General features: G+C 55.2%; 1 protein-coding gene across 1 annotated transcript in view; it reads left to right on the top strand.

Annotated features, from left to right (window-relative positions):
- Positions 1 to 14,604, top strand: part of LOC140410933 (rho GTPase-activating protein 4-like) — a 206,250-nt gene that overhangs the window by 2,799 nt on the left and 188,847 nt on the right. Inside the window, exons 2-3 of the mRNA XM_072499781.1 lie at positions 2,373 to 2,567; positions 3,912 to 3,996. Coding sequence (XP_072355882.1) covers positions 2,385 to 2,567; positions 3,912 to 3,996 — 268 coding nt within the window. The 5' untranslated portion in view covers positions 2,373 to 2,384. The remainder of the gene's footprint in view (positions 1 to 2,372; positions 2,568 to 3,911; positions 3,997 to 14,604) is intronic.

Below are 14,604 nucleotides of genomic sequence, written 5' to 3'. Positions count from 1 at the left end.
TGTGCGGGGATGAAAGTGAGTGAGTGTGCAGGGATGATAGTGACTGTGCGGGTTGATAGTGAGTGAGTGTGCGGGGATGATAGTGAGTGAGTGTGCGGGGATGATAGTGAGTGAGTGTGCGGGGATGATAGTGAGTGAGTGTGAGGGGATGATAGTGAGTGAGTGTACGGTGATGATAGTGAGTGAGTGTGCAGGGATGATAGTGAGTGAGTGTGCAGGGATGATAGTGAGTGTGCGGGGATGATGGTGAGTGAGTGTGCGGCGATGATAGTGAGTGTGGTGATGATAGTGAGTGAGTGTGCGGGGATGATAGTGAGTGAGTGTGCGGCGATGATAGTGAGTGTGGTGATGATAGTGAGTGAGTGTGCGGGGATGATAGTGAGTGAGTGTGCGGGGATGATAGTGAGTGAGTGTGCGGGGATGATAGTGAGTGAGTGTGCAGGGATGATAGTGAGTGAGTGTGCGGGGATGATAGTGAGTGAGTGTACGGGGATGATAGTGAGTGAGTGTACGGGGATGATAGTGAGTGTGTGCGGGGATGATAGTGAGTGTGTGTGCGGGGGGTGATAGTGAGTGTTGTGCGCGGGGATGATAGTGAGTGAGTGTGCAGGGATGATAGTGAGTGTGCGGGAATGATGGTGAGTGAGTGTGCGGCGATGATAGTGAGTGCGGTGATGATAGTGAATGAGTGTGCGGGGATGATAGTGAGTGAGTGTGCGGGGATGAAAGTGAGTGAGTGTGCAGGGATGATAGTGACTGTGCAGGGATGATAGTGAGTGAGTGTGCGGGGATGATAGTGAGTGAGTGTGCGGGGATGAAAGTGAGTGAGTGTGCAGGGATGATAGTGACTGTGCAGGGATGATAGTGAGTGAGTGTGCAGGGATGATTGAGTGAGTGAGTGTGCGGGGATGATTGTCAGTAAGTGTGCGAGGATGATAGTGAGTGTGTGCGCGGGGATGATAGTGAGTGTGTGTGCGGGGATGATAGTGAGTGTGTGCGTGGGGATGATAGTGTGTGTGTGCAGGGATGATAGTGTGTGTGTGCAGGGATGATAGTGTGTGTGTGCAGGGATGATAGTGAGTGTGTGCGCAGGGATGATAGTGAGTGTGTGTGCGAGGGTGATAATGAGTGTGCGCGCGGGGGATGATAGTGAGTGAGTGTGCGGGGATGATAGTGAGTGTGTGTGCAGGTATGATAGTGAGTGTGTGTGCGAGGATGATAGTGAGTGTGTGAGCGGGGATGATAGTGAGTGTGTGCGCGAGGATGATAGTGAGTTTGTGCGTGAGGATGATAGTCAGTGTGCGTGCGGGGATGATAGTGAGTGTGTGCGAGGATGATAGTGAGTGTGTGCGCGGGGATGATATTGAGTGTGCGCGCGTGGATGATAGTGAGTGTGCACGCGGGGATGATAGTGAGTGTGCGCGCGGGGATGATAGCGAGTGTGCGCGCGGGGATGATAGCGAGTGTGCGTGCGAGGATGATAGTGAGTGTGTGTGCAGGGATGATAGTGAGTGTGTGCGCGGGGATGATAGCGAGTGTGTGCGCGGGGATGATAGCGAGTGTGTGCGCGGGGATGATTGCGAGTGTGCGTGCGAGGATGATAGTGAGTGAGTGCGAGGATGATAGTGTGTGTGTGCACGGGGATGATAGTGAGTGTGTGCACAGGGATGAGAGTGAGTGTGTGCACGGGGATGAGAGTGAGTGTGTGCACGGGGATGATAGTGAGTGTGTGCGAGGATGATAGTGAGTGTGTGCACGGGGATGATAGTGAGTGAGTGCGAGGATGATAGTGTGTGTGTGCACGGGGATGATAGTGAGTGAGCGTGCGGGGATGATAGTGAGTGAGTGTGCAGGGATGATAGTGAGTGAGAGTGCGGGGATGATAGTGAGTGAGTGTGCAGGGATGGTAGTGAGTGAGTGTACGGGGATGATAGTGAGTGAGTGTGCTGTGATGATAGTGAGTGACTGTGCGAGGATGATAGTGAGTTAGTGTGCAGGGATGAGAGTGAGTGTGTGCATGGGGATGATAGTGTGTGCGAGGATGATAGTGAGTGTGTGCACGGGGATGATAGTGAGTGTGTGCACAGGGATGAGAGTGAGTGTGTGCACGGGGATGATAGTGTGTGCGAGGATGAATAGTTGAGTGTGTGCCCGGGGATGATAGTGAGTGTGTGCACAGGTGGAGAAGTGAGTGTGTGCACGGGGATGATAGTGTGTGCGAGGATGATAGTGAGTGTGTGCACGGGGATGATAGTGAGTGTGTGCACGGGGATGGTAGTGTGTGCGAGGATGATAGTGAGTGTGTGCACGGGGATTATAGTGAGTGTGCGGAGGTCTGTCACTGACTCTCTCTAACACTCTTGCCGCTGTAGATTAACAAGACGATGCGGGCCACAGTACGGGTGCTGCAGGACCAGGCTGCGAGTGAGGACACGGACCTCCCGGACAGCCTCCAGTGCAGCCGATCCACAGAGTCCGTCAAATCCGCCGGATCGGACTCCTGTAGTAAAGCCAGCATCGGCAAGCGACGCAGTACCCAGCAGGAGACGGAGACTTATTACTTCACCGTAAGACCCCTCACCAACCAGAGCCCACACACTGTGGGGGTCATTAAAGCCAGTACACTCCGGACAGGGGATACACTCAGACCCTTCCTGACCCAGTGACGGGGCAAAGATACCCCCCTTGCCCCCGCCCCCGGGGTAAATACACCTTCTCAAGATACACTGTGGGGGCGAAAAAAACCCAAACCTTCGGATACAGATACACCCTGGTGTCGGGGATGGGGGCGATCACCCCAGGGTTTTGGGGGGGGTTAATTACCCCGGAGGTTTTGGGGGGGAGGGGGTGATTACCCCGGGGCTATTGGGGGGAGGGGGGTGATTACCCTGGGGGTTTTGCGGGGGAGGGGAATGATTACCCCGGGGGTATTGGGGGGAGGGGGGTGATTACCCCGGGGATTTTGGAGGGGAGGGTGATTACACCAGGGGTTTTGGGGGGAGGGGGGTGATTACCCCGGGGGTTGTGGGGGGAGGGAGGTGATTACCCCGGGGGTTTTGGGGGGAGGGGGGTGATTACCTCGGGGGGGGGTAGGGGGGTGATTACCTCGGGGGGTTTTGGGGGGGGGGGAGGGGGTAATTACCTCGGGGGGGAGGGGGGTGATTACCCCGGGGTTTTGGAGGGGAAGGGGGGTGATTACCCTGGGGGTTTTGGGGAAGGGGAATGATTACCCCGGGGGTTTTGAGGGGGAGGGGGGTGATTACCCTGGGGGTTTTGGGGGAAGGGGAATGATTACCCCGGGGGTTTTGAGGGGGGAGGGGAATGATTACCCGGGGGTTTTGGTGGAGGGGAATGATTACCCCGGGGATTTTGGGGTAATTACTCCGGGGTTTTGGGAGGGAGGAGGGTGATTACCCCGGGGGTTTTAGGGGGGGGGAGCGGAATGATTACCCCGGGGGTTTTGGGGGGGAGGGGAATGATTACCCCGGGGGGGGGGGGTTTTGGGGGTCATTAGTCCGGGGTTTTGGGGGGGGGGTGATTACCTCGGGGGGGAGGGGGGTGATTACCCCGGGGTTTTGGAGGGGAAGGGGGGTGATTACCCTGGGGGTTTTGAGGGGGAGGGGAAATGATTACCCTGGGGATTTGGGGGGGGGGTGATTACCCCGGGGGTTTTAGGGGGGGAGGGGAAATGATTACCCTGGGGATTTGGGGGGAGGGTAATTACCCCGGGGGTTTTAGGGGGGGAGGGGAAATGATTACCCTGGGGATTTGGGGGGGGGTCATTACTCCGCGGGTTTTGGGGGGGGAGGGGAATGATTACCCCGGGGTTTTTTGGAAGAGGGTGATTACCCCGGGGTTTTGGGGTGGGTTCCGAGGTACCTGTCAGGATAATTCTCTCTCCTCCTCCCCAGAAACTGAAGGAAGGCGTCGCGGTCAACTGCAGGATCTCCAAACTCCAGGCAAAGTTCGAACTGCTGAAACCATCCATCGAGAAGGGTCAGTGTGTGGGGGATACTGGAGTCAGGGTCTGTGTGTGGAGTATACTGGAGTCAGGGTCAGTGTGTGGGGAGTATACTGGAGTCAGGGTCAGTGTGTGTGGAGTATACTGGAGTCAGGGTCAGTGTGTGTGGAGTATACTGAAGTCAGGGTCAGTGTGTGTGGAGCATACTGGAGTCAGGGTCAGTGTGTGTGGGGGATACTGGAGTCTGGGTCAGTGTGTGTGGAGTATACTGGAGTCAGGGTCAGTGTGTGGGGGATACTGGAGTCAGGGTCAGTGTGTGTGGAGTATACTGGAGTCAGGGTCAGTGTGTGTGGAGTATACTGGAGTCAGGGTCAGTGTGTGTGGGGGATACTGGAGTCAGGGTCAGTGTGTGGGGGATACTGGAGTCAGGGTCAGTGTGTGGGGGATACTGGAGTCAGGGTCAGTGTGTGTGGAGTATACTGGAGTCAGGGTCAGTGTGTGGGGGATACTGGAGTCAGGGTCAGTGTGTGGGGGATACTGGAGTCAGGGTCAGTGTGTGTGGAGTATACTGGAGTCAGGGTCAGTGTGTGTGGAGTATACTGGAGTCAGGGTCAGTGTGTGTGGGATACTGGAGTCAGGGTCAGTGTGTGGAGTATACTGGAGTCAGGGTCAGTGTGTGTGGAGTATACTGGAGTCAGGGTCAGTGTGTGTGGGGGATACTGGAGTCAGGGTCAGTGTGTGTGGAGTATACTGGAGTCAGGGTCAGTGTGTGGGGGATACTGGAGTCAGGGTCAGTGTGTGGGGGATACTGGAGTCAGGGTCAGTGTGTGTGGAGTATACTGGAGTCAGGGTCAGTGTGTTGGGGATACTGGAGTCAGGGTCAGTGTGTGGGGGATACTGGAGTCAGGGTCAGTGTGTGGAGTATACTGGAGTCAGGGTCAGTGTGTGTGGAGTATACTGGAGTCAGGGTCAGTGTGTGTGGAGTATACTGGAGTCAGGGTCAGTGTGTGTGGGATACTGGAGTCAGGGTCAGTGTGTGGAGTATACTGGAGTCAGGGTCAGTGTGTGTGGAGTATACTGGAGTCAGGGTCAGTGTGTGTGGGGGATACTGGAGTCAGGGTCAGTGTGTGGAGTATACTGGAGTCAGGGTCAGTGTGTGGTGTATACTGGAGTCAGGGTCAGTGTGTGTGGGGGATACTGGAGTCAGGGTCAGTGTGTGGAGTATACTGGAGTCAGGGTCAGTGTGTGTGGAGTATACTGGAGTCAGGGTCAGTGTGTGGTGTATACTGGAGTCAGGGTCAGTGTGTGTGGGGGATACTGGAGTCAGGGTCAGTGTGTGTGTGGGATACTGGAGTCAGGGTCAGTGTGTGTGGGATACTGGAGTCAGGGTCAGTGTGTGGGGGATACTAGAGTCAGGGTCAGTGTGTGGGGGATACTGGAGTCAGGGTCAGTGTGTGGAGTATACTGGAGTCAGGGTCAGTGTGTGTGTGGAGTATACTGGAGTCAGGGTCAGTGTGTGTGTGGGATACTGGAGTCAGGGTCAGTGTGTGTGGGATACTGGAGTCAGGGTCAGTGTGTGGGGGATACTGGAGTCAGGGTCAGTGTGTGGTGTATACTGGAGTCAGGGTCAGTGTGTGTGGGGGATACTGGAGTCAGGGTCAGTGTGTGGAGTATACTGGAGTCAGGGTCAGTGTGTGTGGAGTATACTGGAGTCAGGGTCAGTGTGTGGTGTATACTGGAGTCAGGGTCAGTGTGTGTGGGGGATACTGGAGTCAGGGTCAGTGTGTGTGTGGGATACTGGAGTCAGGGTCAGTGTGTGTGGGATACTGGAGTCAGGGTCAGTGTGTGGGGGATACTGGAGTCAGGGTCAGTGTGTGTGGGATACTGGAGTCAGGGTCTGTGTGTGGAGTATACTGGAGTCAGGGTCAGTGTGTGTGGAGTATACTGGAGTCAGGGTCAGTGTGTGTGGGGGGTACTGGAGTCAGGGTCAGTGTGTGTGGAGTATACTGGAGTCAGGGTCAGTGTGTGGGGGATACTGGAGTCAGGGTCAGTGTGTGTGGGATACTGGAGTCAGGGTCAGTGTGTGGGGGATACTGGAGTCAGGGTCAGTGTGTGGGGGATACTGGAGTCAGGGTCAGTGTGTGGGGAGTATACTGGAGTCAGGGTCAGTGTGTGGGGGATACTGGAGTCAGGGTCAGTGTGTGTGGGATACTGGAGTCAGGGTCAGTGTGTGGGGGATACTGGAGTCAGGGTCAGTGTGTGGGGGATACTGGAGTCAGGGTCAGTGTGTGGGGAGTATACTGGAGTCAGGGTCAGTGTGTGTGGGATACTGGAGTCAGGGTCAGTGTGTGGGGGATACTGGAGTCAGGGTCAGTGTGTGGGGGATACTGGAGTCAGGGTCAGTGTGTGGGGGATACTGGAGTCAGGGTCAGTGTGTGTGGTGTATACTGGAGTCAGGGTCAGTGTGTGGGGGATACTGGAGTCAGGGTCAGTGTGTGTGGGGGATACTGGAGTCAGGGTCAGTGTGTGTGAGGGATACTGGAGTCAGGGTCAGTGTGTGTGGGGGATACTGGAGTCAGGGTCAGTGTGTGTGGAGTATACTGGAGTCAGGGTCAGTGTGTGTGGGGGATACTGGAGTCAGGGTCAGTGTGTGGAGTATACTGGAGTCAGGGTCAGTGTGTGGAGTATACTGGAGTCAGGGTCAGTGTGTGGGGGATACTGGAGTCAGGGTACGTGTGTGTGGAGTATACTGGAGTCAGGGTCAGTGTGTGGGGGATACTGGAGTCCGGGTCAGTGTGTGTGGAGTATACTGGAGTCTGGGTCAGTGCGTGGGGGATACTGGAGTCAGGGTCAGTGTGTGGGGGGGATACTGGAGTCAGGGTCAGTGTGTGTGGAGTATACTGGAGTCAGGGTCAGTGTGTGTGGAGTATACTGGAGTCAGGGTCAGTGTGTGGGGGATACTGGAGTCAGGGTCAGTGTGTGTGGAGTATACAGGAGTCAGGGTCAGTGTGTGGAGTATACTGGAGTCAGGGTCAGTGCGTGGGGGATACTGGAGTCAGGGTCAGTGTGTGTGGGGGATACTGGAGTCAGGGTCAGTGTGTGGGGGATACTGGAGTCAGGGTCAGTGTGTGTGGAGTATACTGGAGTCAGGGTCAGTGTGTGTGGTGTATACTGGAGTCAGGGTCAGTGCGTGGGGGATACTGGAGTCAGGGTCAGTGTGTGTGGGGGATACTGGAGTCAGGGTCAGTGTGTGGGGGATACTGGAGTCAGGGTCAGTGTGTGGGGGATACTGGAGTCAGGGTCAGTGTGTGTGGAGTATACAGGAGTCAGGGTCAGTGTGTGGAGTATACTGGAGTCAGGGTCAGTGCGTGGGGGATACTGGAGTCAGGGTCAGTGCGTGGGGGATACTGGAGTCAGGGTCAGTGTGTGTGGGGGATACTGGAGTCAGGGTCAGTGTGTGGGGGATACTGGAGTCAGGGTCAGTGTGTGTGGAGTATACTGGAGTCAGGGTCAGTGTGTGTGGTGTATACTGGAGTCAGGGTCAGTGCGTGGGGGATACTGGAGTCAGGGTCAGTGTGTGTGGGGGATACTGGAGTCAGGGTCAGTGTGTGGAGTGTACTGGAGTCAGGGTCAGTGTGTGTGGAGTATACTGGAGTCAGGGTCAGTGTGTGTGGAGTATACTGGAGTCAGGGTCAGTGTGTGGAGTATACTGGAGTCAGGGTCAGTGTGTGTGGAGTATACTGGAGTCAGGGTCAGTGTGTGTGGAGTATACTGGAGTCAGGGTCAGTGTGTGTGGAGTATACTGGAGTCAGGGTCAGTGTGTGTGGAGTATACTGGAGTCAGGGTCAGTGTGTGTGGAGTATACTGGAGTCAGGGTCAGTGTGTGGAGTATACTGGAGTCAGGGTCAGTGTGTGTGGAGTATACTGGAGTCAGGGTCAGTGTGTGTGGAGTATACTGGAGTCAGGGTCAGTGTGTGTGGGGGATACTGGAGTCAGGGTCAGTGTGTGGAGTATACTGGAGTCAGGGTCAGTGTGTGTGGAGTATACTGGAGTCAGGGTCAGTGTGTGTGGAGTATAATGGAGTCAGGGTCAGTGTGTGTGGGGGATACTGGAGTCAGGGTCAGTGTGTGGGGGATACTGGAGTCAGGGTCAGTGTGTGTGGGGGATACTGGAGTCAGGGTCAGTGTGTGGAGTATACTGGAGTCAGGGTCAGTGTGTGTGGAGTATACTGGAGTCAGGGTCAGTGTGTGTGGAGTATACTGGAGTCAGGGTCAGTGTGTGTGGAGTATACTGGAGTCAGGGTCAGTGTGTGTGGGGGATACTGGAGTCAGGGTCAGTGTGTGGGGGATACTGGAGTCAGGGTCAGTGTGTGTGGGGGATACTGGAGTCAGGGTCAGTGTGTGGAGTATACTGGAGTCAGGGTCAGTGTGTGTGGAGTATACTGGAGTCAGGGTCAGTGTGTGTGGAGTATACTGGAGTCAGGGTCAGTGTGTGTGGAGTATACTGGAGTCAGTGTGTGTGGAGTATACTGGAGTCAGGGTCAGTGTGTGGGGGATACTGGAGTCAGGGTCAGTGTGTGTGGGGGATACTGGAGTCAGGGTCAGTGTGTGTGGAGTATACTGGAGTCAGGGTCAGTGTGTGGGGGATACTGGAGTCAGGGTCAGTGTGTGGAGTATACTGGAGTCAGGGTCAGTGTGTGTGGAGTATACTGGAGTCAGGGTCAGTGTGTGTGGGGGATACTGGAGTCAGGGTCAGTGTGTGGAGTATACTGGAGTCAGGGTCAGTGTGTGTGGAGTATACTGGAGTCAGGGTCAGTGTGTGTGGGGGATACTGGAGTCAGGGTCAGTGTGTGGAGTATACTGGAGTCAGGGTCAGTGTGTGTGGGGGATACTGGAGTCAGGGTCAGTGTGTGGGGGATACTGGAGTCAGGGTCAGTGTGTGTGGAGTATACTGGAGTCAGGGTCAGTGTGTGTGGAGTATACTGGAGTCAGGGTCAGTGTGTGGAGTATACTGGAGTCAGGGTCAGTGTGTGTGGAGTATACTGGAGTCAGGGTCAGTGTGTGGAGTATACTGGAGTCAGGGTCAGTGTGTGTGGGATACTGGAGTCAGGGTCAGTGTGTGTGGGATACTGGAGTCAGGGTCAGTGTGTGTGGGGGATACTGGAGTCAGGGTCAGTGTGTGGAGTATACTGGAGTCAGGGTCAGTGTGTGTGGGGGATACTGGAGTCAGGGTCAGTGTGTGTGGTGTATACTGGAGTCAGGGTCAGTGTGTGTGGGGGATACTGGAGTCAGGGTCAGCGTGTGGAGTATACTGGAGTCAGGGTCAGTGTGTGTGGGGGATACTGGAGTCAGGGTCAGCGTGTGGAGTATACTGGAGTCAGGGTCAGTGTGTGTGGGGGATACTGGAGTCAGGGTCAGTGTGTGGGGGATACTGGAGTTAGGGTCAGTGTGTGGAGTATACTGGAGTCAGGGTCAGTGTGTGTGGAGCATACTGGAGTCAGGGTCAGTGTGTGTGGGGGATACTGGAGTCAGGGTCAGTGTGTGTGGGGGATACTGGAGTGAGGGTCAGTGTGTGGAGTATACTGGAGTCAGGGTCAGTGTGTGGAGTATACTGGAGTCAGGGTCAGTGTGTGTGGGGGTTACTGGAGTCAGGGTCAGTGTGTGTGGAGTATACTGGAGTCAGGGTCAGTGTGTGTGGAGTATACTGGAGTCAGGGTCAGTGTGTGGGGCATACTGGAGTCAGGGTCAGTGTGTGGGGGATACTGGAGTCAGGGTCAGTGTGTGTGGAGTATACTGGAGTCAGGGTCAGTGTGTGGAGTATACTGGAGTCAGGGTCAGTGTGTGTGGAGTATACTGGAGTCAGGGTCAGTGTGTGTGGAGTATACTGGAGTCAGGGTCAGTGTGTGGGGGATACTGGAGTCAGGGTCAGTGTGTGTGGGGGATACTGGAGTCAGGGTCAGTGTGTGTGGAGTATACTGGAGTCAGGGTCAGTGTGTGGGGGATACTGGAGTCAGGGTCAGTGTGTGTGGAGTATACTGGAGTCAGGGTCAGTGTGTGTGGAGTATACTGGAGTCAGGGTCAGTGTGTGTGGGGGATACTGGAGTCAGGGTCAGTGTGTGGGGGATACTGGAGTCAGGGTCAGTGTGTGGAGTATACTGGAGTCAGGGTCAGTTTGTGTGGAGTATACTGGAGTCAGGGTCAGTGTGTGTGGAGTATACTGGAGTCACGGTCAGTGTGTGGGGGATACTGGAGTCAGGGTCAGTGTGTGTGGAGTATACTGGAGTCAGGGTCAGTGTGTGTGGAGTATACTGGAGTCAGGGTCAGTGTGTGGGGAATACTGGAGTCAGGGTCAGTGTGTGGAGTATACTGGAGTCAGGGTCAGTGTGTGTGGGGGATACTGGAGTCAGGGTCAGTGTGTGTGGAGTATACTGGAGTCAGGGTCAGTGTGTGTGGGGGATACTGGAGTCAGGGTCAGTGTGTGTGGAGTATACTGGAGTCAGGGTCAGTGTGTGTGGAGTATACTGGAGTCAGGGTCAGTGTGTGGGGGATACTGGAGTCAGGGTCAGTGTGTGTGGGGGATACTGGAGTCAGGGTCAGTGTGTGTGGGGGATACTGGAGTCAGGGTCAGTGTGTGGGGAGTATACTGGAGTCAGGGTCAGTGTGTGGGGGATACTGGAGTCAGAGTCAGTGTGTGGGGGATACTGGAGTCAGGGTCAGTGTGTGTGGGGGATACTGGAGTCAGGGTCAGTGTGTGGAGTGTACTGGAGTCAGGGTCAGTGTGTGGAGTATACTGGAGTCAGGGTCAGTGTGTGGAGTATACTGGAGTCAGGGTCAGTGTGTGGGGGATACTGGAGTCAGGGTCAGTGTGTGGGGAGTATACTGGAGTCAGGGTCAGTGTGTGGGGGATACTGGAGTCAGGGTCAGTGTGTGGGGAGTATACTGGAGTCAGGGTCAGTGTGTGGGGGTTACTGGAGTCGGGGTCAGTGTGTGTGGGGGATACTGGAGTCAGGGTCAGTGTGTGTGGGGGATACTGGAGTCAGGGTCAGTGTGTGGGGAGTATACTGGAGTCAGGGTCAGTGTGTGGGGGATACTGGAGTCAGGGTCAGTGTGTGGGGGATACTGGAGTCAGGGTCAGTGTGTGTGGGGGATACTGGAGTCAGGGTCAGTGTGTGGGGAGTATACTGGAGTCAGGGTCAGTGTGTGGGGGTTACTGGAGTCTGGGTCAGTGTGTGTGGAGCATACTGGAGTCAGGGTCAGTGTGTGGGGGATACTGGAGTCAGGGTCAGTGTGTGGGGGATACTGGAGTCAGGGTCAGTGCGTGGGGGATACTGGAGTCAGGGTCAGTGTGTGTGGTGTATACTGGAGTCAGAGTCAGTGTGTGTGGAGTATACTGGAGTCAGGGTCAGTGTGTGGGGGATACTGGAGTCAGGGTCAGTGTGTGGAGTATACTGGAGTCAGGGTCAGTGTGTGGGGGTTACTGGAGTCAGGGTCAGTGTGTGTGGGGGATACTGGAGTCAGGGTCAGTGTGTGTGTGGGATACTGGAGTCAGGGTCAGTGTGTGTGGGGGATACTGGAGTCAGGGTCAGTGTGTGGGGAGTATACTGGAGTCAGGGTCAGTGTGTGTGGAGTATACTGGAGTCAGGGTCAGTGTGTGGGGGATACTGGAGTCAGGGTCAGTGTGTGGGGGATACTGGAGTCAGGGTCAGTGTGTGGGGAGTATACTGGAGTCAGGGTCAGTGTGTGTGGAGTATACTGGAGTCAGGGTCAGTGTGTGTGGGGAGTATACTGGAGTCAGGGTCAGTGTGTGTGGAGCATACTGGAGTCAGGGTCAGTGTGTGGGGGTTACTGGAGTCAGGGTCAGTGTGTGGGGGATACTGGAGTCAGGGTCAGTGTGTGTGGTGTATACTGGAGTCAGGGTCAGTGTGTGTGGGATACTGGAGTCAGGGTCAGTGTGTGTGGAGTATACTGGAGTCAGGGTCAGTGTGTGTGGGGGATACTGGAGTCAGGGTCAGTGTGTGTGGAGTATACTGGAGTCAGGGTCAGTGTGTGTGGAGTATACTGGAGTCAGGGTCAGTGTGTGTGGTGTATACTGGAGTCAGGGTCAGTGTGTGTGGAGTATACTGGAGTCAGGGTCAGTGTGTGTGGAGTATACTGGAGTCAGGGTCAGTGTATGGGGGATACTGGAGTCAGGGTCAGTGTGTGTGGAGTATACTGGAGTCAGGGTCAGTGTGTGTGGAGTATACTGGAGTCAGGGTCAGTGTGTGTGGAGTATACTGGAGTCAGGGTCAGTGTGTGGGGAGTATACTGGAGTCAGGGTCAGTGTGTGGAGTATACTGGAGTCAGGGTCAGTGTGTGTGGAGTATACTGGAGTCAGGGTCAGTGTGTGTGGAGTATACTGGAGTCAGGGTCAGTGTGTGGGGGATACTGGAGTCAGGGTCAGTGTGTGGTGTATACTGGAGTCAGGGTCAGTGTGTGGGGGATACTGGAGTCAGGGTCAGTGTGTGTGGAGTATACTGGAGTCAGGGTCAGTGTGTGGGGGATACTGGAGTCGGGGTCAGTGTGTGTGGAGTATACTGGAGTCAGGGTCAGTGTGTGTGGAGTATACTGGAGTCAGGGTCAGTGTGTGGGGAGTATACTGGAGTCAGGGTCAGTGTGTGTGGAGTATACTGGAGTCAGGGTCAGTGTGTGTGGAGTATACTGGAGTCAGGGTCAGTGTGCGTGGGGGATACTGGAGTCAGGGTCAGTGTGTGTGGAGTATACTGGAGTCAGGGTCAGTGTGTGTGGAGTATACTGGAGTCAGGGTCAGTGTGTGGGGAGTATACTGGAGTCAGGGTCAGTGTGTGTGGAGTATACTGGAGTCAGGGTCAGTGTGTGGGGGATACTGGAGTCGGGGTCAGTGTGTGTGGAGTATACTGGAGTCAGGGTCAGTGTGTGTGGAGTATACTGGAGTCAGGGTCAGTGTGAGGGGAGTATACTGGAGTCAGGGTCAGTGTGTGTGGAGTATACTGGAGTCAGGGTCAGTGTGTGTGGAGTATACTGGAGTCAGGGTCAGTGTGCGTGGGGGATACTGGAGTCAGTGTCAGTGTGTGGAGTATACTGGAGTCAGGGTCAGTGTGTGGGGGATACTGGAGTCAGGGTCAGTGTGTGTGGGGGATACTGGAGTCAGGGTCAGTGTGTGTGGAGTATACTGGAGTCAGGGTCAGTGTGTGTGGAGTATACTGGAGTCAGGGTCAGTGTGTGGGGGATACTGGAGTCAGGGTCAGTGTGTGTGGGGGATACTGGAGTCAGGGTCAGTGTGTGGGGGATACTGGAGTCAGGGTCAGTGTGTGTGGAGTATACTGGAGTCAGGGTCAGTGTGTGGGGGATACTGGAGTCAGGGTCAGTGTGTGGAGTATACTGGAGTCAGGGTCAGTGTGTGGAGTATACTGGAGTGAGGGTCAGTGTGTGGAGTATACTGGAGTGAGGGTCAGTGTGTGGAGTATACTGGAGTCAGGGTCAGTGTGTGGAGTATACTGGAGTCAGGGTCAGTGTGTGGAGTATACTGGAGTCAGGGTCAGTGTGTGTGGAGTATACTGGAGTCAGGGTCAGTGTGTGGGGGATACTGGAGTCAGGGTCAGTGTGTGTGGGGGATACTGGAGTCAGGGTCAGTGTGTGGGGGATACTGGAGTCAGGGTCAGTGTGTGTGGAGTATACTGGAGTCAGGGTCAGTGTGTGGGGGATACTGGAGTCAGGGTCAGTGTGTGGAGTATACTGGAGTCAGGGTCAGTGTGTGGAGTATACTGGAGTGAGGGTCAGTGTGTGGAGTATACTGGAGTGAGGGTCAGTGTGTGGAGTATACTGGAGTGAGGGTCAGTGTGTGGAGTATACTGGAGTCAGGGTCAGTGTGTGTGGGGGATACTGGAGTCAGGGTCAGTGTGTGTGGGGGTTACTGGAGTCAGGGTCAGTGTGTGTGGAGTATACTGGAGTCAGGGTCAGTGTGTGTGGAGTATACTGGAGTCAGGGTCAGTGTGTGTGGGGGATACTGGAGTCAGGGTCAGTGTGTGGGGGATACTGGAGTCAGGGTCAGTGTGTGTGGAGTATACTGGAGTCAGGGTCAGTGTGTGTGGAGTATACTGGAGTCAGGGTCAGTGTGTGTGGGGGATACTGGAGTCAGGGTCAGTGTGTGTGGAGTATACTGGAGTCAGGGTCAGTGTGTGGGGGATACTGGAGTCAGGGTCAGTGTGTGTGGAGTATACTGGAGTCAGGGTCAGTGTGTGTGGGGGATACTGGAGTCAGGGTCAGTGTGTGGAGTATACTGGAGTCAGGGTCAGTGTGTGGGGGATACTGGAGTCAGGGTCAGTGTGTGTGGGGGATACTGGAGTCAGGGTCAGTGTGTGGGGGATACTGGAGTCAGGGTCAGTGCGTGGAGTATACTGGAGTCAGGGTCAGTGTGTGGGGGATACTGGAGTCAGGGTCAGTGTGTGTGGAGTATACTGGAGTCAGGGTCAGTGATTGTGGGGGATACTGGAGTCAGGGTCAGTGTGTGTGGAGTATACTGGAGTCAGGGTCAGTGTGTGTGGAGTATACTGGAGTCAGGGTCAGTGTGTGGGGGATACTGGAGTCAGGGTCAGTGTGTGGGGGATACTGGAGTCAGGGTCAGTGTGT

Source organism: Scyliorhinus torazame, chromosome 4 (assembly GCF_047496885.1).
Source record: "Scyliorhinus torazame isolate Kashiwa2021f chromosome 4, sScyTor2.1, whole genome shotgun sequence".
NCBI lineage: Eukaryota > Metazoa > Chordata > Chondrichthyes > Carcharhiniformes > Scyliorhinidae > Scyliorhinus > Scyliorhinus torazame.
Note: the sequence above shows the minus strand (reverse complement) of the source record. Positions and strands in the feature narration are given on the sequence as shown.